The sequence below is a fragment of the Canis aureus genome, chromosome 33, assembly GCF_053574225.1.
Source record: "Canis aureus isolate CA01 chromosome 33, VMU_Caureus_v.1.0, whole genome shotgun sequence".
NCBI classification, from domain to species: Eukaryota; Metazoa; Chordata; class Mammalia; order Carnivora; family Canidae; genus Canis; species Canis aureus.
In genome coordinates, this window is record NC_135643.1 from 13,740,283 (window position 1) to 13,766,001 (window position 25,719).

At 34.4% G+C, this 25,719-nt stretch overlaps 1 protein-coding gene across 6 annotated transcripts in view; it reads left to right on the plus strand.

Moving 5' to 3' along the window:
• The window catches only part of CCSER1 (coiled-coil serine rich protein 1), a 1,371,014-nt gene that overhangs the window by 122,883 nt on the left and 1,222,412 nt on the right, over positions 1-25,719 (plus strand). For all 6 annotated transcript variants that reach the window (XM_077882877.1, XM_077882876.1, XM_077882880.1 and 3 more), the window contains one exon: positions 22,866-24,230. In XM_077882877.1, the coding sequence (XP_077739003.1) occupies positions 22,907-24,230 (1,324 nt within the window). In that variant the 5' untranslated portion in view covers positions 22,866-22,906. The remainder of the gene's footprint in view (positions 1-22,865; positions 24,231-25,719) is intronic.

The following is a 25,719-nucleotide window of genomic DNA, read 5'->3' on the forward strand; positions in this document are numbered from 1 at the left end:
CCCTGATTTATATGTGCATATGAATTACCTCTCCTCTCCTCTCCTTCAGTGAGTTACCAGCATGTCTCCTTGCCTTGTTAGAAAATTAGAATAAGAAAGCGACTGACATATGAGAATATCTTTAACCCAATAATCTAAATATTTTATCAGATTGGTTAAAGAACCATTGGAACCCTTCCAGTAGAGATAAAGCTCTGGACTCCTGTTTCAGCATTGATCATTATCTTAGCATTTCCATTCCCAGTGCTGTGTGAATCACACGGTCACATTATACTGCCCAGTGTTTGCTCATATATAAAGTTATTTGAAATTAAATAGGCTGCAGACTTATGAAATCCTGCTAATATTTACATATATCTATACTATTTTCCAATAAAAAACATTTTAAGCACAGTGATCTCATTTTGTTTACTCAACCATTACAGCAATGTTGTAGTATAGATGTTAAGAATATTTTGTCTATTACTGATTTTGGTTACATAGCTTTCCTCCCCCCATTCCCCTGCATAGGTTATGTTTTTCTTTTTGTTGTTGTTTTGTTTTTTATTCACCTCTTAAAGAGAAAGAATAAAAAAAAAATCATGCCTAGTAAAGCATTTCATAGGAATGAATCACTGACATTCTCGACTATTTTTATCTTTGTTAGCTTTTCTCTTCATAGTGTGGTAAAGTCTGAAAACTGTGAATAGTAACCAACTCATTCAAAATACATGTATAGATAGATAAATGCGCACCATTTATAATTACTTCATAATTCTGAAATTTGCTTAAACTTGAACATAAGCCGAATTTTGTAACTGAGACAGCATTAGTGTATTCACTGAAAAAAATCCAACTTGAGTCACTATAGGGATACCCATGATTGACATGCCTGTTTGGCTGCATTTCAGTCTCACAATTTTGAAGAAATAAAAACACTATATTTTCTAAAATGAATTTTCAAAAGGCACTAAGGATTACTGGGCAGAGCATTCTGTTATCAGTAGTACTGTGCTCAGAAACCAGTGTATGAAATCCACATTTATGTCTGCAATTTTGGAGAACTAAGAACCATATGGTATCTTGGTTTTATACTTCCTGAATCAGCTTAATTGCATATGCATGCTAATTAAGCTTGAATAAATATATTTGAGTGCTTTTTAGTTGTTGATATTTTTTATACTCCAGTTTCACTGAAAGCATTTTTAACTGTACTTGGTTTATAAATGGGTTATCACTTTATATTAATATATATCATCTGCTATGTTATTTATTTTATGGCAATAAAAGCACTATTTTGTGTGTCTGTTTTTCTGAGTGGTTATTAATGTCAAAATGATACTAAAAAGTGGCTCATAATTCTATGAATAAGGTTAAATTATATATAAATACATTTATACCTACATTGCAAATACATTTTTATTGTTGCTAATAGTTATAGTCTAGAATATTGGATATTTGACTTGGCATTAGTATTTTTAAAGTATTTGAGTATTTTAAAGTATTTTGGTTTTAGTGTATGTAAATGTAAGCACAAATATAAAGAACTGAAATTTGAGATTTGTACATACTGAAATAATTAATGTTCCAGATGCTCATCTCAACTTATCCAAATTACTTACCAATAAAACTCTGTTACAAATCTCTAAATATTATTGTTCAACAAACCTGCATCTAACCTATATACTGTGTCCCCTTTTGGGTTACTTCAGAGACTGCTCTCTTTATGAGCTTTTGGAGAGGAATATGTAAACAAGTTGTAAAGTTCATGGAAAACATCTCTTGGGTCACTGTTTTTCACAAGAGTCAGATTAAAGTCTATTACTCTATTCAGTTCGCTTATAGATCCTATTGATGCTAAGAGTTTTCTATACAGAAAAAAAAAGAGGTAGATGAGTTCTAAGTGATCAAAATTTCATCAAGGCATTAGGTATAAGGAAGTAAAATGATTGCCATACAACATAACTATAGAGTTGCTTTCTCTGGCTTTAAAAATAAACAACTTTGCTTTACCTGGGTATATATTTCTCATATTTTTTCCTGGCAGTCTACTATGTAACAGTGGGAGGCCATTATCTAGTGGTCACTTGTCATTCTACTGACATTATCTTTTAAGTAAACTCCTTAGTGAATCATCTTTGTCATAGAAACCCTAATACTTTTGTGATTGACATTTTGTGATTTAAAAGCATCCCATTATTGATGTTACTTGAAGTCAGAGTCCAGAGCATTGTTTTGAATGATTATATTGCATTATATACTACACTAAATACTCTCTATTAGAATTTATGATTTCAAGTTAAAATTTTACTTTTGATTTGTACTTTTCTTGTATTTTGCAATTTCATTGGAAAAGGAAATGAGGTAGACTTTATGATTTCAGTTAAGTTGATAATTAAATTTCAATAAAGGAAAGACTGATTAGTTTGGTTCATTAAAAATAATTTGTAAAATTCTTTGATAAATCGTGTCACACAAATTCCTTGATGGGTGCTTTCTTTATAAATATTTTTTCTCCCACTTGCGGAGGTTAACATAGCACAAATAAAGAGAAGTCATTTGCCTACAGTTAAGGTTCTGTACTATTTTTTTAAAGATTTTTTTTTTTAAGATTTTATTTACTTATTCATGGGAGACACACAGAAAGAGAGAGAGAGACAGAGACATTAGGCAGAGGGAGAAGCAGGCTCCATTCAGGGAGCCCAATGTGGGACTCAATTCCAGGGACTCCAGGATCACTCCCTGAGCTGAAGGCAGATGCTCAACCGCTGAGCCACCCAGGCACCCTTGTACTATTTTTTTAATTAGTTCTATTTTACATGAAATTACAAAATTTTAATAAAAATAATGAAAGAAATTCTCTACATTCTTAGTTTGCTTAATTCATCACCATGTGAAAAGGGAATACATTTTTTTCACAAAGTACATACCATTACAAGCATCTTTTAAATTTTCCAAGGTTCATGTTTGGAAAGGGGAAAAACAAGTTACTGGAACCAAGAGAAAATTTGCATTTATTTTATAGTGGACTTAAATAAAATGCTTTCTTGTGAATTGAAAATCATGTGTCTAGTTCTGTTAACTGGCCTCATGATAGCCTCTAAATTCTTCCTTGGTTAGCTTAGATCAGTGGTATTCAATCTCTGGCATGTACCAGAATCATCCAAAGGTTTTAGCAATAGAGAGACCACTTGGTGCGACACCACAGGTTCTGATTGAGCATTTCTGGGACTGTGGCTCAGTAATATAAATTTCTGATGATTTCTTAGGCAATGCTTATATTGCTGGGCTGAGAACTATACCTTGAGAACCTCTGGCTTCAGTAATCATCAGTTAGGTGCTTTGTAGTGCTTTTAATTCCATGGCCAAATGACAGTACATTTGGAGAGAAAAGAGAAGAGCACCCTCAGTCTCCTGCCTGAAACAAAATACACTTTACAATGAGTGTTTATTGAATATGAGTGAGCTCAATTTCTTAAATCTCAAAATATTATGAAAACTGTTTAGTCTCAAATGTTCTTATCTTAGTTTGCTCCTTAAGAATTTCCTTTTCTAGTCTGTATCATTTTCTCTTCTCAGAACTATAATTGCATTTGTAGTCAGTACCACAGTATCATTCACATTTAGCCTCAGTTTCCTTTTGTATTAATTTAATTAATTAGAGTACAAACCTCTTAAGGGCAGGAGGAAGCAAGTCTATATTTATTTTGCATTTTCTTTTATGCCTAACATGGCTCTCCCGCTTTGTAGGAGATTTAATAAAACATGCTGAATCACTTACCTGTAAACAGATTTACATTCTTTGGAAATATCCTATCTCTATGTCAATATTCTTCACTTTATTGGCTGCTTTCTTGACTTGGTTTCTCAAAGTGCTATAGAGAGGTGCTCTTATTCTGTCTACATGGCCTCAAGTGAATTAATCATTGCAGAATGGGAGAGAGACATCTTGAGGACAAATAAACATAGTGTAATTAGACATTTTTGCCTCTGGTGGCTGGAGCCGTAGTGTGTTGCTCTGGTAATTTACTAAATGGTACCCCAGTGGCCTGAAAGAATTTATAGGCTTCAGAACAGCTTCATTTATTACCACGTGGAGATTTACATGTAGGACTTTGGTCCAGTTACATTGATAGATGCAATACTGCTATTGGGCTGGAATCTAAAACATCACTTAGGGTTCTTTCATTAATAAAAACTCCCAACACTGCTCCACCTAAAAATGGAGACATTTCATGCCATCAAATTACTATTTAGGTGAAATGGATTAGTTGCTTTTATTTTTTTATTTTTTATTTTTTTATTATTATTTCTTTTTGGATTAGTTGCTTTTAAAATAGTATAGTCTAAGATTGCTATTTTTAACAGAAATGATTGTAACTATCTATACATAGATTTTTTTACCTTAAGTAATTTATTGTAAATCCCTGTAAGAAATATCTTGGAACTGTTAAAACTTAGGAAGAGTTGATAATAGGTGAGAAATTTCTTAGAAAGATACATTATATTTTTATTTTATCTCAGTGATATAAAAATTACCAAAAATGCCAAACACAGTCCTCATTGCTTTGCATGATTTACTGTGTTAGCTGGGACTCTAACATGAGAGTTAAGTACCACAGAATCGTGCAGAGCAAGGATGCAGTTCTCTATGCACATGCTTCAGTTAACATTGTGCCACACAAAGCACACACTCCCTGCATTTAAAAAAATCCACTGAACTCACCATTGATGGGCTTGGATGCTTTCATCTTTTATATTTTCCTATATTTTCCATATTTTTCAAGTTTTCTAACTTTGAGGTCAGAAATGAAGTTATATTTAAAAGCTATGTTGAAGGAACACATTGCTTTCAATATGAAAAATATTTATTATTTGTGTGAATATTTAACCATAATTTAAGACTTTGGATGTCTGTTTTTCATTCATCTATTCCATATTGACTTTACCATTATGATGGTCATTTTGAATAGCACTTCTTCCCCCAGTTAAAACAAACTACAAAAAAACAATAACCATATTAAACAAACAAAAAATCTAGGCATTTTTTTTTGATACCTCTCGTTCAGTCAACCCTCACATCCTGTCTCTTAGCAGTTCTTGTTGGTGCTCCCCACACCTCAAGATAACCAAGTCTATTCCCTTGTTTGTCTGTACTGTATCTATCCTAAGCCAGTCACCATCATCTCTTCCTTTGGACCATTGCAATAGTTTCCTAACTAGCTGGTTACTCCTACTATCCATCCTTTACAAAGAAGAGATCTCTTTTAACTTAGCTCTGATGGCTAACTGATGGCTTTTTCTAGCAGTTGGAATAAAATCCAAGCATATACTATAGCCTATTGAAGCCCTACAAGATCTGGCCCTCGACCTTCTTGAAGACACACATTCCCTTTACTCATACCGTTTACTTGGATAGATTAAACTGCCCGGAGAGTTTGTACTTGATGTTTCTTCTGTCAGAAATGCTCTTCCCACTGACACTTCATTCGCCTCAAATATCCCTACCTCCACACTTGCCCCCTTCACTTGTTTATCTCATTACCATGATTATTTTTTTACATGACATGTACACTGTCCGAGATTATCTGTCAGGTTCATTTGATATCTTGTTTATATTTTATATCCATCACTGGATTAGATTCTCCACCAGAAAAGGAACCGAGTGTCTCTTCTCTTTTGCATCCTCTGTGCCTAGAAGAAGGTGTTTCTCTTGCATTTTAATTATTAGAATAAGAGAATCCACTGAGCATTTTGTTTGTGCTAGAGTGGTGATATTCAGACCCAGGGTCTCAAGGACTCGCTCTGGCCTACATAGGCATGGATACTCTTAAGAAGAATCAATTTTGGGGATGCCTGGGTGACTCAGCAGTTAAGTCTCTGCCTTCAGCTTAGGGCTTGATCCTGGGGTCCAGGGATCCACTCCCACATCAGGTTCCCTGCAAGTAACCTCCTTCTCCCTCTGCCTGTGTCTCTGTCTCTCTCTGTGTCTCTTATGAATATAAATCAAATCTTTAAAAAAAAAGAATCAATTTCTGAATCCTCAACTTCATACTTTTCCTTGCTTGAAAAGCTTCTGAGGTTTGTCAGGTCATCTTCCGCGCTTTGCCTTTTACAATCTGTTTCCCACTTTACAAAAAAGAAAAGGCAACTTTCTCACCTCTTTTGAATCTTTCTAAGATGCATTGTCCAGTCTCTAAAGATCTCCAAGGTATTAGTCAAACGTTTTATTACTCAGGAGGTCCCTTGAATACTTCTTAAAGAAATGTTGGAGGGGATGGTGCCTTAATTCATAGAAGCGATATTCCAAGTTGTTATCCCCTTTCTCCCTTATCCTCCTCCTTTCCTATTAGATTCCAAACATGACTAAGTGAGAATGTTGACTTGGGGGTACTAACAGGTTTATTTGATGATTGAAATCTTTTCTTCTGAAGAAGAATATTCATTGGCTGGTTGATTTGACAACGGGGATTGCTTTTTACAATTAGATTATAATGACGTGTTTACATATATTTTTCTTAAATAAGCAAAATATACTGCTAGACAATATTAATGAAAATATATTTAAAGCACATAAAGAGGGATCCCTGGGTGGCTCAGTGGTTTCACACCTGCCTTCAGCCCAGGGTGTGATCCTGAAGTTCCAGGATTGAGTCCCACATCGGGCTCCTTGCATGGAGCCTGCTTCTCCCTCTGCCTGTGTCTCTGCCTCTCTCTCTCTTTCTGTTTCTCATGAATAAATAAATAAATAAATCTTCTAAAAAATAAAGCACATACAGAAAATAAAACATGCCAGAAAAATACATTCTTTGCCATATTTAAGCTAACAGAAGAATTCTTAGTGATCAATATTTATTTATTTATAAGATTTTATTTGTTTATTCATGAGAGACACAGAGAGGGAGAGACACAGACACAGGCAGAGGGAGAAGCAGGCTCCATTCAGGGAGCCCGATGTGGGACTCGATCCCGGGACTCCAGGATTGTGCCCTAGGCTGGAGGCGGGCGCTAAAACTGCTGAGCCACCCAGGTGTCCCAGTGGTCAACTTTTAAAGCATACTAGGATTTTTTTTTAAGATTGTATTTATTTATTCATGAGAGACACAGAGAGAGAGAGAGAGAGAGGCAGAGACACAAGGCAGAGGGAGAAGCAGGCTCCATGCAGGGAGCCTGACGTGGGACTCGATCCCAGCTAAAACCGCTGAGCCACCCGGGCTGCCCAGCATACCAGGTTTATATAGCTTTTCAGTTATTTTAATAAAAATGTTTGAAAATATTATGCTAGACAATATGAACAACATAAAATTATCCAAGGAATCAGCATAAAATATACTTGAATCAAAGAAAACTAAAGAGAATTTCTTATCTCTACCATTCATGATTTCCAGGCTACTGTATAAATCTTTAACTTAAGGGTTTGTGGTGAATATTATCCCACTCTATCCACATTTACACTGTCTTAACCTATAGTTCACATAGAAACAAGTCTTACTAGGAGAAAATTGTCCAAAAAGTGCTGCTTCAAAAGTTTTTCCCATCTGAGGCATCAAATTCTTGAGATAGATTTCTATTTCAAATTCTTAAAATAGAAAAGTTGGATACACTTTACATAATTTGTAATGATAAAAAAAAATAGCTAACACTTCCTGTCTGTTGGGCACAGGTCTAAGCACTTGACATACAGTATAGTTCATTTAATCCTCATAATGGTAGTGAAGGGAGATGCTCTTCCTACATTTCACACATAGTGAAACTGAGGCTGAGAGTGACATTAAGCAGTTTATCCAATATTAATTCGTGCACAGCCAGAATTCAAGCCCAGAAAAATGTGGATCCAGAAGTCTAACCCTTAGGTTATATATAGGAGAAAACCAGAATTGGGTATTAAGATGTTCAGAAGAAAGCTAAAAAAATATATTTTGAGATGACTATGACCCTTAATCTTTAATTATTCTGTTATATTATTGAAGTATTTATACATAGCTTATACTACATACTATAAAACTACTGTGTAGTTTTATACAACTATATAACACACACACACACACAAACACACACACACACACGTATAGTGTTTTGTCCATTATGTTTTTTTCCACAAAGCAAGAAGGATGCCCTGCAGGTTCTTCCAGTTTCTGTTCCAGTTTCCGGTAACCTTCTGTTTGTTGTATGATATATTCTTTCTTCATTCTTTTTTTTTTTTAATTTTTATTTATTTATGATAGTCAGAGAGAGACGGAGAGAGGCAGAGACACAGGCAGAGGGAGAAGCAGGCTCCATGCACCGGGAGCCCGACGTGGGATTCGATCCCAGGTCTCCAGGATCGCGCCCTGGGCCAAAGGCAGGCGCCAAACCGCTGCGCCACCCAGGGATCCCTATCTGTATATCTTTGAATGAAGTATTTAACCAACTGGATTTTTATTTCTTTATTCACAAAAAGAAGTTCACATCCCAGATGAATACCAAGGTGGAACTCCTTGAATGTTCCAAGATGCAAAATCTCCATCTAGTGGCAACCCAAGTCAGGCATGTTACTCTTGCTACCAAGTACAGCTAACACAGCCCACTTGGCATAAACACAGGCCCTTCTCTCATGAGTTCATTCTTACTAATTTTTCTATAAATTACCGATATATGACTCCATATAAATTCAAGAGCAGTCAGTCATTCCTTATAGTGGCCTTTGATGCAGGACCATAGTCTCATTAGAAGCTGAGTTATTAGTGAATTTATAATTAATATCTAAGTTATTAGTGAATTTATTTACTAAATTTAAGGTGTGTGTGCATGTTTTAACAAAGAAATGAGCTGAATTTATTATATTCCCTTTATTGTAATATGTATTATGTAGTTCCTCTTAAAAACAAATAAAAAGTAAAAGAACAACACAGGTAATAAAATATACTTTAATGTATTTGGAAAAAATTACTTTTAATTATATTTTGTGGATCTAGAATAAATCTAATAATTGGCCTATTCTACCAATTTAAAATGTATCTGACAAAATCTGAAATAATTTCAATCTGATACCATATTGGAGAATTTTATCATTAGAATATGTTAAATATTAGCCATGCCTTCCTTCCTAGATTCTAAAAACTCTATCCACCCCTGTTATAATTCATGTGTTACAAGCTACAATTTTAAATAATAAGAAAAGTAAGAAAATAAGTATATGATTTGGTCAAAATCAATACTTTATGTAAGCAAATACAGTATAAGGGGAAGAAAGAAACTTGTTATCACATTTCTGATTTTATCATGTAACAAATAGACCATTTCCAAATGTACTCTTGCTCTCTTTTTGTAAAATATATTACGTTTGTTTCTGGCAATATTCTTTAGAGCTTTATTTTCACTTAACTATGAAGCAATACTGAATCTTGTTCATTATTAACTTTGGACTGAAAAAAATATTCAGAATGTCATTATCAGATGCATGTGTGTATGTGTGTGTGCACATGTTAGTTAGAGTGTATCCTAAATTTCACAGATGGTATGCATGCATTTTAATAAATTAGAAACTCACAGAATTCATCTATCCAGTTTTCTAATTTCATGAATGGAGAAACAGAGTCCAAGAGAAATTATATCCACAGATAAATTGTGAAACAGTGTCATTGACAAATGTGATCATTACATGTTGAGTTCGAAGACAACACTTAAAAAAACACAATAAATCCAAGATTCTGGTTTTAAAATGATTCTGACAGAATTTGTACACCATACCAACACATAACTGAACGGAGATGAGTATATTCTATAACATGCTGCCATTCGCATTTATGCAGGATACAACTGCAACAGTATTTATAAAAAAAATAAATGCAGTAATAATTTGTAGATATACTCATGTCTTTTTTTCCATCTCATCAGACCAATGCTGACTTTAAATTACATTGATCTAAGTTTACATTTATATTGATCCAGTTTATGTTTAAATTGGAGCATGCATTGAAACTGTTGAATTCCATATTACTATTTATGCTGATTTGTATTGTCAGGTATCTGAATTACTGATAATATACAGACACAGATAAAACATATTTACAAGTGTTGAGTGTAGCCATCTTTAAATTTAATCTTCTAGTGTGTATTCTAATTTGTATTTAAAAAATTCCTTCCCTCTGGTTTTGTGTCATTTTGTAGTACTTTCTGATAGTATTTTCCTTGTTTATATTTGTTGTGACCATGAGCTGTTCAATGAATTATTGTAAATAAAATTTTAAAAGTTAAGGAATATTTACAACATATAATAAGGATAATATATGCTATTATATTTGTAAGCTTTTTTTAAGATTTTATTTTTTTATTCATGAGAGACAGAGAGAGAGAGAGAGAGAGAGAGAGGCAGAGACAGAGGGAGAAGCAGGCTCCATGCAGGGAACCCGATGCGGGACTTGGTCCCTGGTCTCCAGGACCATGGCCTGGGCCCAAGGCAGGCACTAAACCGCTGAGCCACCCAGGGATCCCTATTTGTAAGCTTTTTATACTAATGTTTCTTACAAAGCAGTACATATGTTCTGTTCTTTAGAAAAAAAGAAAGATGTTAGGAAATAAATAATAAATTTGAATTTATATATTTGAATCTGGATTTTCTTTAAAATACAAATTCTATACATAGTTTTAAGTGGATAAGCTGGCAAAACCTTTTTACTGTAACTTCCAAGTTGAGAATTAGTCTTCCTCCAATTCCAAAGGCAATTTATAAGCTACCATTTGTTAAAAAAAAAAAACGAAGATATAATTTGCAAATGTATTTGGAGATTGTCATTTTTCATTTACATGAAGGACTTGATAATTAACTGCACAATAAATATTAAATTGGTTTTGAAAGTTGTAAGAAAAAAAAGACTATTGTTTAAAAGGAAGATCTCCTGCACCCTCTGCTGATATGTAGGCGCAACTGCAGGTTATTTATTATAAAGTTGCTCCTTTACTTTTTAGTAAAGAAAATAAACTGTAAGGCGCAAATCCAGTCATTTTAATATTTAGTAAACAAACCATTATAAGTGTCTAAAAGAAGCATGCCTTTTGAATCTAGCAAATAGAAACCAACCTCTGGTTAGTTTGCTAGCCTTGAAAAGAAATGGTAAAATGCCCTCAATTTATTATTAATGAGAAAAAGCCATAATGCCATATGCTTGCAGGTCATCATATAACTCAAATTTATTAGCCATCTAGATAAAGTAATATATGGTGGTTTAATGTTTGTGTTATGAAAATACCAAAACATTTAAAAGATTGTGAAAAACCTGGAATGAATCACTTGTGTCTGACTTATCCTTGACAACATTTAGATAAATTATCATAGGGTAAAGAAATAATGAAGGCTTTTTTAAGAGGGAAAAATAGCTTTCAATAACTAAAGTAAATAGAATTTGAGCTGATAGAAAAGTAAATATTAGTTTGTAAACAGATGCAGTTTGGACTGACAGTCACATAAAATATTAATTTTAATGTTAAAAGTGTAGGTTCAGGAAAAACACAAAGCCTTTATACCAATGTAAGGATTCTTAGCACTTTCACAGGTTTTGTTTATTTATTTAAATATTTGGTGTTAAAATACAAAATGTTTGAAGAGGTTATTGGTACTTGTATTTTGTCGTATTGGGCCAAATTACTATTTACTTATTTATTTTCAAATTAGTCTTAGAAAAACATTTTCCCAAGTGTTCATTCTCCTTCTTGCAGAGGCAACTTCTATTACTAATTTTGAGATACCTTCCAAGTTACTTTTAACATATTTACATACCTGTATCCTTCAATATTATATAATCTTATATATAATAAAAGGCTCTATACTACTTTAGGCTATAAAGTAGGCTTTATTGCTATACTACCTTATATTTATATATAGATATAGATAGATATAGATATGTAGATACATAGATATAGGCTATATATAGGTATATATAGATGTATAGGCTTTATATTGTTATACTACCTTATTTTGAATTTTTAAAAGTTTACTTACAAAAATAATTCACTAATCCATTCTTATTGTTAAAACATCATATTTTAAAAAATATTTTATATATTTATTCAGGAAAGAGGCAGAGAGAGGCACATTCACAGTCAAAGGAAGAAGCAGGCTCCATGCAGGGAGCCTGACGTGGGACTCGATCATGGCTTCTCCAGGATCACACCCTGGGCTGGATGCTAAACCACTTAGTAACTTGGGCTGCCCAAAAACTTCATCATATTACTTAGAATACTAACATCCTCATTGATGACAGCCCTCAATACAAAGGCTCTGTCCAAAGAAAACCCCTATTCACACTTTGAAGTATATCATTGTGGATTTTTTCCTATGCATACAGATCTATGTAAATCTGTAGAATATTTATTATTTTTAAATTTTTATAATAGATTTGTAAATTATTATATAACATATATTTTAGCTATTTGATTTTATTTTTTAAAAAGATTTTATTTACTTTTTGAGAGAGAGGGCACGAATGGTTGGGAGGGGTAGAGGGAGAGGAAGAAGAGGACTCTCTGCCGAGCAGGGAGCCCAATGCAGGGCTCAATCCCAGGACCCTGAGATCATGACCCGAGCCGAAGGGAAACACTTAACCGACTGAGCCACCCAGTGCCCTTGATTTTATTAAATACCGTGAAAATTGTTTTCTATGTCAGTTTATAACTTTTAACTTACATGTTTAGCTCTTATGCCTTATGCTGTAGAACAATAACATTTTATTTTTAAAATTCTATTATTGGGCGTTTATATTACTTTTAACTAATATAAACCAACCTTGAATATCCCTATGCATGTTTCTTTGTGCATTTATGTGAGCCTTATTCTAGGGTAAATGCTGAGAAGTGAAATCACTTAACTTGATATTTTGATATATAATTTTCTAAAATAACCTTAATAATTTGGACTCTTTTATAAGTGTCCATAAGTAACACTTCACTCACCCAAAGTTGATATTATTTAGTTTTAAACTATTAATGGTAAGAAATTGTATCTTGGAGTTTCCTGATTAATAATAGAGTTGGAATATTTGTTCATATATTGATTAAAGATTTGTTTCCTCTTATGAAATTCCTGTCTGTATTCCTTGCTACCTTTTTTACCTGTTTTTTTTTTTTTTCTGTTTCTAATTGGCTTATGGGAGTTCTATATTCCATAGTTACTAATAGGCTTGAATATCTTTTCATATATTCATTGGTGATGTGTATTTCTTCTGGAAATTGCTTATTCATATTTTTTACTCATTTATTTTTCCTTTTGGATTTTTAAATAACTGATTCAAAGGAATTCTTTATATATTCCAGATAATCCATTTCCTGTCATATGTGCTTCAAATATGTTTTTTTTCTCATTTCTCATTCTGTAGAGAAGTCTGCAAATTGTTGACTGGCATGAGAATACAAAAGATCAGCTGTATTATCAAGGTATCAGTCTGAAGGTAGTCTCAGACCATTGATGACCATGTATTTGATTAGCTTTTCCCTCTGTTCTATCAGATTTCCTTTCTTCACCTTCTCCTGAGAAATTCTCCAATAAGCAGCCTGAACAAGAATCCCGTGCTAAGGCCCTGCTTCTAAGAAACCTTACTTAGGATGCTGGGCAGAATTTTTTCCCAAAATTATATATTAAAGCCAACACAGATTTCTCCAATATAAGATATAATTATAAGAAATATAATTTTTATTGACAAATATATACATTTTTAGATGTGTGCTATCCTCTTTAAAGTTGTGTATTTTTTTACACTGACATTGGCATTGCTTAAAAAATTTATCAGATTAATCTTTTGAGAATCATGTTTTGAACAGAAGACACAGTCTTTGAATATTCATAATGTTGTTATTTGCTCCTTGAATTCTGAATTATTTTGTTAAAGATAAATAAGATTGAGTAATTGAACTCATTTACTTAATGAAAAATTGAACTAAAATTGTCAGCAACGTCAGCACAGTCAATAATATTTTGAGTCAAAAGCAAGACGTAGTTGAATGGAATTATTTGTAGGAGACAAGTTAAACGCAACAGTGGCCACATCACTGTTTATTCATATATATCAGTACTAATTGTAAGCCCCATTGACATGTAGGTATTGCAGCTTCTAATAATCATTCTGTCTTGTTCAGGATCGACTCAGGAAATGACAATATTAGTCCATGAGTAGACCGAATTAGAACTTCCAGGTGAGAGTGGTTTGGAAGGTTTTAAACTGAATTAAAAAAAATTTGCAGTGAAATAGTATGAGTATGGTTAATTGTTCTTGATAAATAGGTAAAGCAGGGATCCCTGGGTGGCGCAGCGGTTTAGCGCCTGCCTTTGGCTCAGGGCACGATCCTGGAGACCCGGGATCGAATCCCACATCGGGCTCCTGGTGCATGGAGCCTGCTTCTCCCTCTGCCTATGTCTCCGCCTCTCTCTCTCTCTGTGTGTGACTATCATAAATAAATTAAAAAAAAAATTAAAAAAAGATAAATAGGTAAAGCATTTATCATATGATAGACCTATACTAAATGCTTTTTGTGTTTGCTAGATCCTGATAAAAATTCTTTGGTAGGTGCAACTGTTTATCCTCACGAAGAAATTTTAGGTACAAATTTAACTTTATAAGCCACTCTCAAGTCAACTCATGTGTCAATGCGACCTTCAAGTCCAGATATTTTTGTGTAAGAGTCTGCATTCTTAACAGTTATACGTTCAGTGTGTATAAATCCCAGAACATAAATTATAATGTTCTTTAAATATAAATGTAATCTCAAATACCTAAGACTGGTCACATGTAGATACAGCTTTTGACTTCTTTCACTATTAAATTCTCTCTAATCAGGATCCCTGGGTGGCGCAGCGGTTTGGCGCCTGCCTTTGGCCCAGGGCGTGATCCCGGAGACCTGGGATCGAATCCCACATTGGGCTCCCGGTGCATGGAGCCTGCTTCTCCCTCTGCCTGTGTCTCTGCCTCTTTCTCTCTCTCTCTCTCTGTGACTATCATAAATAAATTAAAAAAAAAAAGGGATCCTTTAAAAAAAAAATTCTCTCTAATCTGTGGCCAAAATCCATGGTTTTTATATTTCTTTTTACCTTCTGTTGTCTTGTCTGGAACCAAGATCATATAGGGGGCTGGGTCTCAAGATGACATGTCTTTCTAAATATGTAACACAATCCCTTGTCTTCCACAGGTCAGACAAGGAACTCCTCTGCTTCTCTAAATCCTGCTGGAACAATCTCTTTGAAATGTATTCTCCTTTCCTATTGTGTTCGTATTATCATGCTAATTTGGCATCAGTCACTCTTTTTTTTTCCCTAGGCAATTGATTTGTACAGATCTAATCTAGGGCATTATAACTCTGTTTACAGATCATCCTTAGGGTCAAAATCATTCTTAGTAGTTACCTACACTTAAAAGTAGATATTTCTGATATAAGCAATTATTTGTTTGGATTATTATCTTGTTTATTTGTTGAAAAGGACTTCATGTATTCAGTGTGGCTACATTATATGCAAATATAATAATTTGCAAATTAAACATATCCAATTGACTGTATGATTTCTGACTCTACCTTCAGCTGACAATCTCATTTTCTTCCCTGTGATCGATCAGTCACTTGGTCCTGATCATTTTTTTGAATTTATCTCATGTTGCCCTCACTGACCTGATGGCTGAAGCAGCCCTGTTCATGTTGTGGTAGTGATTTATCTGTTAAAAATACTTCCATTAGTTCCTCATTCATTTAAGGGAAAACAGTAAAATGTTTTAGAAATTCATTTAAGGATAACTTACACTGTAGAGTTGAAGAATGTTAAACAGAGGTCCTTCCAGCTGAGCCCTAAACCACCTAAACAGGTGTGAGCCTCATTTAAATCTGTGGCTAAATGACATACTTAGATAAGATTGTTTTGGAAACTTCTTCAAGCATTTATTTTATTTAATTTTGGTAAAAGTTGATCAGTGCCCTTTGATATGTTACATATAATTTATTTTCTGCCATCACTTTCTTAATGTTGAAAAATTGTAACCTGGAGAATATTTGGTTTCTGTGAATTTTCTTTTTTCCATTTCATCCTGTATTGGAGATTTTCTTTTTCAGCATGATTATTTGCATTCTACAAAGTTATTTTCTGAAATCTTTTCTGAAAAAGAATAGAGCTGGGACCAGATTTACTTCAGGCAACATTCTTCACAAACCTTTCAAATATTGATCATTGTTTTTAAATTCCAATAAAAAAATGCGTACTTTGGAGAGGTTCATTATAAGGGATTGGAATACTGATTTTGATTTATATATCTTTTCCCCCAATATCTTTAGGTGATTTTTAAAATGGAGTGATTGGGACAGATTTTGTTAAGTAGTTCATTTTTATAATCACTTTATGCACCACTTGCTTGAATGCATTGCATCAGAAAAGGAAGAAACTGGAAATTTACTCAGTATCAGGCAAAGTGCTAAGTTTCTTTCTGATATTGCACCTTCTCATACTTAAGATAATTATTATCTATATTCTAGCTCATGCTACTAGTAAGTGTCAGGGCTTGGATTTGAAACTATTTTGTTTTCATACTGCATGTGTGTGTATATTTTTTGTTTGCTTAGTTGTATAAACTAAACATCACAGGTTTTGGGAGAAAGACAAATGATACTGTGAGCTATCAGGTGACTCTTCATCTTTGGCTTATGTGAAAAAAGATGAGAGGTATTCAAATTCTAGGAAAATATTTGAAAAATGTCGGCAGTGAAAAAGGTGAAGGACCTTTTTCGCAACAGGTTTGCTGCCAGAACACAGGTGTCATGAAAACCACTGCTAAACCTAAACCAAAATGGGAAAGGAAAAGATTCACATCAACATGGTAATCATTGAATATGTAGATTCGGGTAAGTCTACCACTACTGGCTATCTGATCTACAAATGTGGTGGGATCGACAAAGGAACTATTGAAAAGTTTGAGAATGAGGCTGCTGAGATGGGAAAAGGCTCCTTCAAGTAGCCTGGGTCTTGGATAAACTGAAAGCTGAACGTGAACGTGGTATCACCATTGATATCTCCCTGTGGAAATTCGAGACCAGCAAGTATTATGTGACCATCGTTGATGCCCCAAGACACAGAGACTTTATCAAAAACATGATTACAGGCACATCTCAGGCTGACTGTGCTGTCCTGATTGTTGCTGCTGGTGTTGGTGAATTCGAAGCAGGTATGTCCAAGAATGGGCAGACCCATGAGCATGCCCTTCTGGCTTACACACTGGGAGTAAAACAACTAATTGTTGGTGTTAACAAAATGGATTCCACTGAACCACCCTACAGCCAGATAAGATATGAGGAAATCGTTAAGGAAGTCAGCACCTACATTAAGAAAATTGGCTACAACCCCGACACAGTAGCATTTGTGCCTATTTCTGGTTGGAATGGTGACAACATGCTGGAGCCAAGTGCTAACATGCCTTGGTTCAAGGGATGGAAAATCACCTGTAAAGATGGGAATGCCAGTGGAACCGCACTCCTTGGTGCTCTCCTTGGATTGCGGTATGCCACCAACTTGTCCAACTGATAAGCCCTTGCGTCTGCCTCTCCAGGACGTCTACAAAATTGGTGGTATTGGTACTGTCCCAGTGGGCCGAGTGGAGACTGGTGTTCTTAAACCTGGCATGGTGGTCACCTCTGCTCCAGTCAATGTTACAACTGAAGTAAAGTCTGTTGAAATGCACCATGAAGCTTTGAGTGAGGCTCTTCCTGGGGACAGTGTGGGCTTCAGTGTCTAGAAGTATCTGTCAAAGATGTTCGTAATGGCAATGTTGGCTGGTGACAGCAAAAATGACCCACTAATGGAAGCAGCTGGCTTCACGGCTCAGGTGATTATCCTGAACCATCCAGGCCAAATCAATGCTGATATGCACCTGTGCTGGGTTGTCACACAGCTCACATTGCTTGCAAGTTTGCTGAGCTGAAGGAGAAGATAGATCGTCGTTCTGGAAAAAAAAACTGGAAGGTGGTCCCAAGTTCTTGAAATCTGGGGATGCTGCCATTGTTGATATGGTTCCTGGCAAACCTATGTGTGTTGAGAGCTTCTCTGACTATCTTCCTCAGGGCTGTTTTGCTGTTCATGACATGAGACAGACGGTTGCTGTGGGCGTCATCAAAGCAGTGGACAAGAAGGCAGCTGGAGCTGGCAAAGTCACCAAGTCTGCCCAGAAAGCTCAGAAGGCTAAATGAATATTATCCCCAATACTTGCCACCCCAGTCTTAATCAGTGGTGGAAGGGTCTCAGAACTGTTTGTATTTAATTGGCCATTTAAGCTTAATAGTAAAAGGCTGGTTAATTATAGCAACACATCTTAAGCATTGTAAAACCTTCAGAAGGAAAGGAGAATGTTTTGTGGACCATTTGTTTGTTTGTTTTGTGTGTGTGTGTGTGTGTGTGTGTGCTAGTTTTAAGTTATTAGTTTTTAAGATCAGTACTTTTTCATGGAAACAACTTGACCAAAAATCTGTCACAAAATTTTGAGACCCATTAAAACAAAAGTTTAATGAGAAAAAAAAAAAAAAAGAAAAAGGTGAAGGTTTTTTTTATTTGTTTCTTTTACTTGTACAGACAGACATACTTTTTTGTGTATGTAGTATTTAGTTTCCAAGATGATTGCTTTGAACTCCTGCAGGGTCTTTTTATGCCTTCAGATAATGCCTTTAGAATCATGAAAGAAAGTAAATATATATATATATTTTCAATATTTCTTATTTTACACTTACTCTATTTTAAATAGGTAACATTAGCAATGTATATAGCCCTTTTAACTAGAATTTATATTTTTCTGAACCATGCCAGATAAGACTCACCTCTTATTTTATTCAGAATAGATCTCCTGTATGACATTGCGCTATTAAGGGTAATGATAGTGTTTGCTTAAGTTATAGAGATCACTGAATAAAGTACTTTCTGGGAACTTTTTGTTAAATCCTGGTGTTAAAAAACAAAGGATACTGTTTCTTCAGTTGAGATCAAACTGAATTTCACACCACTTCCAGTAGAGTCAAGCACATACATCTGTGTAGTCATATTATCTACATGTGTAATTTTTTGTTTGTTTATATAGCTTTAAGGGTTTAATTAGAAGACACTTCTCTTCTATAACAAATTTGTTTTCCCAAAGAAAATAATGTGCAGAGTAGTAAACGCCCCTGATAGATTGGAAGGTCAAGTTCAACCTGTATATTTTTTAGGATCTGTCATGATTGAGGTCATATGACGTCTGAACCAATAAATATTAGAAGAGAATTTAGAAAATACGTTTATTTTATCTGACTCAGAAATTTATAAAAATATATGAAAATATACACAAGGTTTATTAAGAAATTAAAAGGTGATTGTCAAAATAAAATTATAATAAAAATAAAAATAACTTGTTGCAGTGTTATATTTGTTTTTCATTAATAGTTTATGTGATGATATATTGTTTTATTCAAGTTCAGCATTGTGCTTCTAAAAGATTTTTAGGTGTTAGCAAATTTTAGATTATTGAATGATTTTACAGTTGGAAAGTCTTTCAATTAATGTATGAATCTCTAAAAGTTGTAATTTAATATGATTAACCTCAAAATTGCAGCATTTGTTTATGGTAGTGAGGCAGCAAATATGTTTATTTAGATTTAAAATACTGACATATTCAAATTAAAACTTTATTTCTTGAAATCCATTTACTCTATAGGTACTAATTGAAAGCAGAGATGGCCTTTGCCACTAAGAAACTTAAGGTAAAATAGATGTTAACTATGTATGGTAATACTTGATACATAAAGGAGTATTATTACATCCCAAATGGAACAGGATGAGAAAGGAGTCAGAGATGACATCCTCGAAGGGACAGTGTTACAGAAATAGAAATATTTCACATCAGAGTTACAGGAAGGGCATCTCAAGCAGGTGATCCCGTATCTGCAAATGCCCAGCAGATGAATGTGAACAGAAAATGGCAAGAAGTAATCAGTCCAATTAGAGAATTAAACATAAGGAGAGGGATAATGAATCTGGAGATATAAATAGCATCTGGACATTGAAGAGTCTTTCTAAACAGTATGGATAATTTCCATGTGTCTGTCTGTCTGTCTCTCTCTATATATATTATATTCTCTCTCTATATATTATATATATAAAATCTTTCTCTTTTTTAACTGGAAAGCTCTCAGTAGGAAACAAAGACCTTAATTTAAAAGACTCTCAGTAGACAAAGTGAAATCTAAAGGATTTTTATCTCTAATAGATTTTATATCTACTTCATGTCATCTCATTTAATATACAAATATTTCTTAGTATCTATGATATTTTTAGTTAAGTTAGGTTAAATATATTAGTAGCCTGAATGAATTATTAGTACCCAATGGAAGTCTGGTTGTTTTCATTAAGCACTTAGGAAGGAATAGTTACTCTAATTTTTTTTTTCTGATTATTTAAATTCCTTAAATCCTTTGAATACTTGCTAAAGAGAAATTGAGTGAGTCCTATTTTTAAATGCTGACAGAGGGGCACCTGGGTGGCTCAGTCAGTTAAGTGTCTGACTTTAGCTCAGGTCATGACTTTAAGGTCCTGGGATTGAGCCCCGTGACAGGTTCCCCACTTGGTGGGAAGTCTACTTGCCTTCCATTTGTGTTCACTCTCTCTCTCTCTTCTCTCTCAAATAAAATCTTTAAAAAAATAAAGTAAGTGCTGACACAAAAGCAAATGTTAAAAGAAGGCTAAGTTGGGATGCCTGGGTGGCTCAGCGTTTGAGCATCTGCCTTCGGCTCAGGGTGTGTGATCCCGTGGTCTGGGATTGAGTTCCGTGTCAGGCTCCTTGTGGGGAGCCTGCTTCTCCCTCTGCCTATGTCTCTGTCTCTCTCTCTTTGTCTCTCTTGAATGAATAAATAAAATCTTTAAAAAATAAATAAATTTAAAAAGGCTAAAATATTTCAGAATACACAAATACTGAAAATATCTAGTAATAATGGTAAATATCTTGACATTAATGCATTTATAACCACAGATTTACCACCAGCTTAAAATCATAATGGTTGATAATGCTCCAATTATAACAAAACTCTTCACTAGGGATTGAATGGAAACTAATCTTGCACAACCAAGAATGATGTTAACTAAAGCATCAGTAACAGTGAAATCATGAAAAAAATTGTATTACTTTTCTGTGTCTACTTTGGAAATTGGAAATGGTTTAAATTAGATTTAACCTGGGAGTAAAGTTAGATATTTTTAATTTGTGAGATTTTAAGAGCAAAATTGTCTTTATCTTCTAAGCTTTCTTCTCCCAAAGGCTTACAAGAATATGCAAATATTTTGGGAGTGTTTTATACATAGTTTGATTTAAATTCAAATTTAGTGAATGCAACTAGAAATTATTTAATAAAATCATCTAATGCAAATATGTTAGATTTTATATCATTTGGGGCAAAATATGAAAATTTTTGAATGTGTATCTGAAAGGGAAAATATTTTTCATTTTTGTTACATGCTTCTTCAGGGCCATAAAATATTTCACTTGACCAATCTCATAATGTATATGTAAGAATAATAAAATGGAGGGCTGGTCATTTTATGTAGTATTTGTTATTGTTCAGGTAGGGAGTTTTGGTTGCAAGAAACAACAAAATGAAAGAGTCTGATTTACGTTGACAGGGGGGTGGTATATACATTACAGTTAAGGGATTATGTGAAATATAGAAACCAAAACAGGAACTAAGTCATGGCACATCGTGAAAATTAGTGAAAAATAGCAATCATCAGAATGATGAGATTGACCATACGGGTGGAATCTCTGAATCTCTGAAGTGGAAGCATAGCTGGACCTTCAGCAGCTGGCTCTTCACTCTATTGAAGGCCATATCATGCTGATTATGAACTGATCTTGTGGTTACATAAGGATTAGTTTCTTATTCCTGCTTTCCCACTTTCTAGCTGAATGATAGAAAGTTATCTTTCTGCTATAAAATGACCATGCCATTATTATTATCTACTTCTACAGTTTGAAGCATTACAAAAGATAATCTGTGTAAGAAAAGTACTTGGTACATCACAGTTAATGAACTGTAGAGCTGTCATCTTTGCCTCTTCTTCCTTTTTTTTCTTCATCATCGGCATCCTGACATTAATATGGTTCATAAATTTTCTGTGCTTTTGCTTCTGTCCATATATATTCTTACTTGTCTCACCGTTACCAATTGAATTAATTTGCATTCAAGTCTTTTCTTCAATGATAGTCGTGGTTTCCTCATAACCTTGTTTATAACCTTGCACTGTATCCTTTGTGGTTTAGTTTACTCTGCCAGTGGCCTGATTATCTCTAAATGCCTCAAAATCAAACTCCAAAGAGAAGAATACTTCCTAATTTGTTTTTCTTTGACTAAAGATTTTAGTGTCAGATCATCCCTTAGTCTGGTCTGTGATTCTGTTAGGTTCAGATCAATAACTTGTTGCATCTTATGGTATATCTGCTGCTGGCCAGTAGAGGCAGTGGTGGGGGCATTTTATCCAGAAGGCAATGATTATGGCTATCACATGCCTATTACATCTAAAAAAGTAGACATAAAAAGTTAGGATTAAACCACAAATTATAGAACTAATGAGAGTAGTAAAGCTGAGTATTGAATAGTGATCTTGTGTTTTCCAACCCAATAATCTTTTCAGTAGACTAAATATTCTTCGTGATCTTGAAATGTTTGAGCCATTATAAAATTGTTGTGCAATTATTGGATAATTTTGCTACTAAAAAATTCAACAAATCCTTATGTATCAGAATTTTATTGTTTATTATTTTGTCATGAACTGGCTTCTATTCCATGCCCTGAAAAACAATGTTTTGTTTTAAAATACCTTTATTATAATTTATAAATGAATTCTATTGACTTATTCTTTTTGTTTTAACTTTTTTTAGGCTGCTAAGTTGGCTATCACAGTGCAAGCCTTGGAGTCCCAATGGGGGACTCAGGATCAAGACGATCTACCCTGGTCTCCCGGTTGCCAATATTCAGAAGAAGTATTAGCAGAAGACATGATTCTCTTCCTTCTTCACCCTCCTCCAGTAATACAGTTGGTGTCCACAGTTCCTCTCCTTCCAGCACTAACTCAAGCTCAGGTAGTACAGGTAAACGCAGAAGCATCTTCCGTACTCCTTCCATTAGTTTCCACCATAAGAAAGGGAGTGAACCTAAGGAAGACACTACCAATCAGAACCTTAGTATTTCAAATGGTGCTCAATCTGGTCATAGCAGTATGCCAAAACTAAGTTTGGAAGAACATATTAAAACCAGGGGAAGACATTCTGTTGGTTTTAGTAGTTCACGAAATAAGAAGATAACAAGATCTTTGACAGAAGATTTTGAAAGGGTAAAGGAGCACTCAACTAATAAGAATGTTTTTATAAATTGCCTAAGTTCTGGCAAAAGTGAGGGGGATGATTCTGGATTTACAGAAGAACAAACTCGCCGTTCTGTTAAGCAGTCAACAAAGAAGCTACTTACTAAATCTTTTTCATCTCACTATAAGTTTTCTAAGCCAGTTCCACAGAGTCAATCCATTTCATTGGTACAACAATCTGGATTCTCATTGGAAATTACACAGTACCAAGAGAGAGAATCTGTATTAGTAAGAGCTTCTCCGTCTTGTTCTGTGGATGTAACAGAACGGGCAGGAAGTTCTTTACAATCTCCATTGCTTTCTGCTGATCTTACAACAGCTCAGACACCTTCTGAATTCTTAGCCTTGACTGAAGATTCTGTGTCTGAAGCAGATGCATTTCCTAAAAGTGGGAGCATGGCATCCCACTGTGACAACTTTGGCCACAATGATTCTACCTCTCAGATCTCTTCCAATCCTGCTGCTGTTACAAAGACAACAATAGACCTTACGGGAACTGTTCCCTGTGCAATTATGTCTCCTGGAAAATACAGGTTAGAAGGCCAATGTAGCACTGAATCTAATTCCTTACCAGAAACCTCTGCTGCTAATCAGAAGGAAGTGTTATTGCAAATCACTGAACTACCTGTTATGAATGGGAACAACTCAGAGGCCCACCTATCAGGAGACATGCAAAGAGAAGAACATATGGTAGTACAAAATGGTGAAACAATGTTGACGACAAGCTCCCCAAGGAAACTTGGCTTTTATGAGCAGCATAAAGCAATAGCTGACCGTGTTAAAGGGATTCATCCTATTTCAGATTCAAGGATAATACCCTCTTCTGCTGATCATCATATTTTTAACAAAACATCATATGGATATGAATCAAATCCTGCCAAAGGTATGCTGATTTTCTTTGTATCATAAATAAGAATTATAATTTTCATTCTAATTTATTATTATCTAATTATTTTCTTATTCCATTTCATGGATAGAAACTACCTTTTCCTTATTTTTCACTCCCTAGTATTTTTTCTTATTTATAATTTGTTTTAAATTTTTTGTCTACTTGATTTTAAATTTACTTCACTTGTATTATGCTAGAAATGTATTTCAGCAATATTACTCATATTTTGTAGTTGTGTTGTCCAGGTTCTGACCTTCAGAAGAGTGGTAAGAAATTAATTTTATTTCGAATGTAGCTTTATCTAAAATAAAGATTTGCTTTTTTAGAGTATATGGTAGAGTATTGGTGTTTCTTAGTCAATGAAATGGATATTTCCAGCCAAAAATCACTTTAAAGAAATTTGTATAATTTAAATTTTATTTCCTATTTTAACAAAACTTGAATTATTAAGTAGAATCTATGTTTCAGCACAAATAATCTCTATCTTTAAATACAGTAGACTTTCAACCTTTAAAAATATTGTCATTGGTGCCTGGATACCCTGGTTCTAATCTTTCCTCTGTCATTATTTTATTTTTCTTATTCTTTTAAATACTAAAGGTTCTTTATTTAGTTATTTGGTGGGGGGGAGTGCAGGAGAGCACAAGCAGGGGGAAGGGCAGAGGGAGAGGGAGAAGCAGGCTCCTCACTGAGCAGGGAGCCTGATGTAGGGATGGATCCCAGGACTCTGGGATCATGACCCAAGCCTGAGCTGAAAGTAGATGCTAAAACAAGTGAGCCACCTAGGCACCCTGCCTCTGTCATTGAATACCTGTGTAATCCTGGGTACCCTCTCTTTGGTTTAAAAAAGGGGAGAAGGGTGGTTGAATTACTCCCAGTATATTATTTAACAGAAAACTTTGTTATTTAATATAAATTTCAGTTAAGAAAACTGTTGAATATATATGCCACCTTCTGGGCTATATTTGACATTATTTTAATTTTTTTTCCTCTGCTATGATTCCTACTACAATGGCTGCTGCTGTTGCTACTCCTAAAATTCCTATTACTCTATTACTACCACTGCCATCTAGTTCTCCCAACACTGAATGCTTATTAAGTCCCATTTCCCATTCTGTGGACTTTGGATACATTAATTCATCAAATTCTCAGATGATTGTAATCACTTCTATTATAGTAAACCATTTTATAGACAAGATAATCATGAAGCAATTTGCATGCATTTCATTTGATCTTTTTTAAAAATTATTTTTTTGAGAAAATTAAAAAAAATTATACATTCATTTGCCAACAGTACCACATGTTTATCCATTCATCTGTCAGAGGACATTGTGGCTCCTTCCACAGTTTGGCTATTGTGGATTGCTGCTATAAACATTGGGGTGCAGGTATCCTGTAGTTTCACTACATCTATATCTTTGGGATAAATACCCAGTAGTGCAATTGCTAGGTCATAGGGTAGCTCTACTTTTAACTTCTTGAG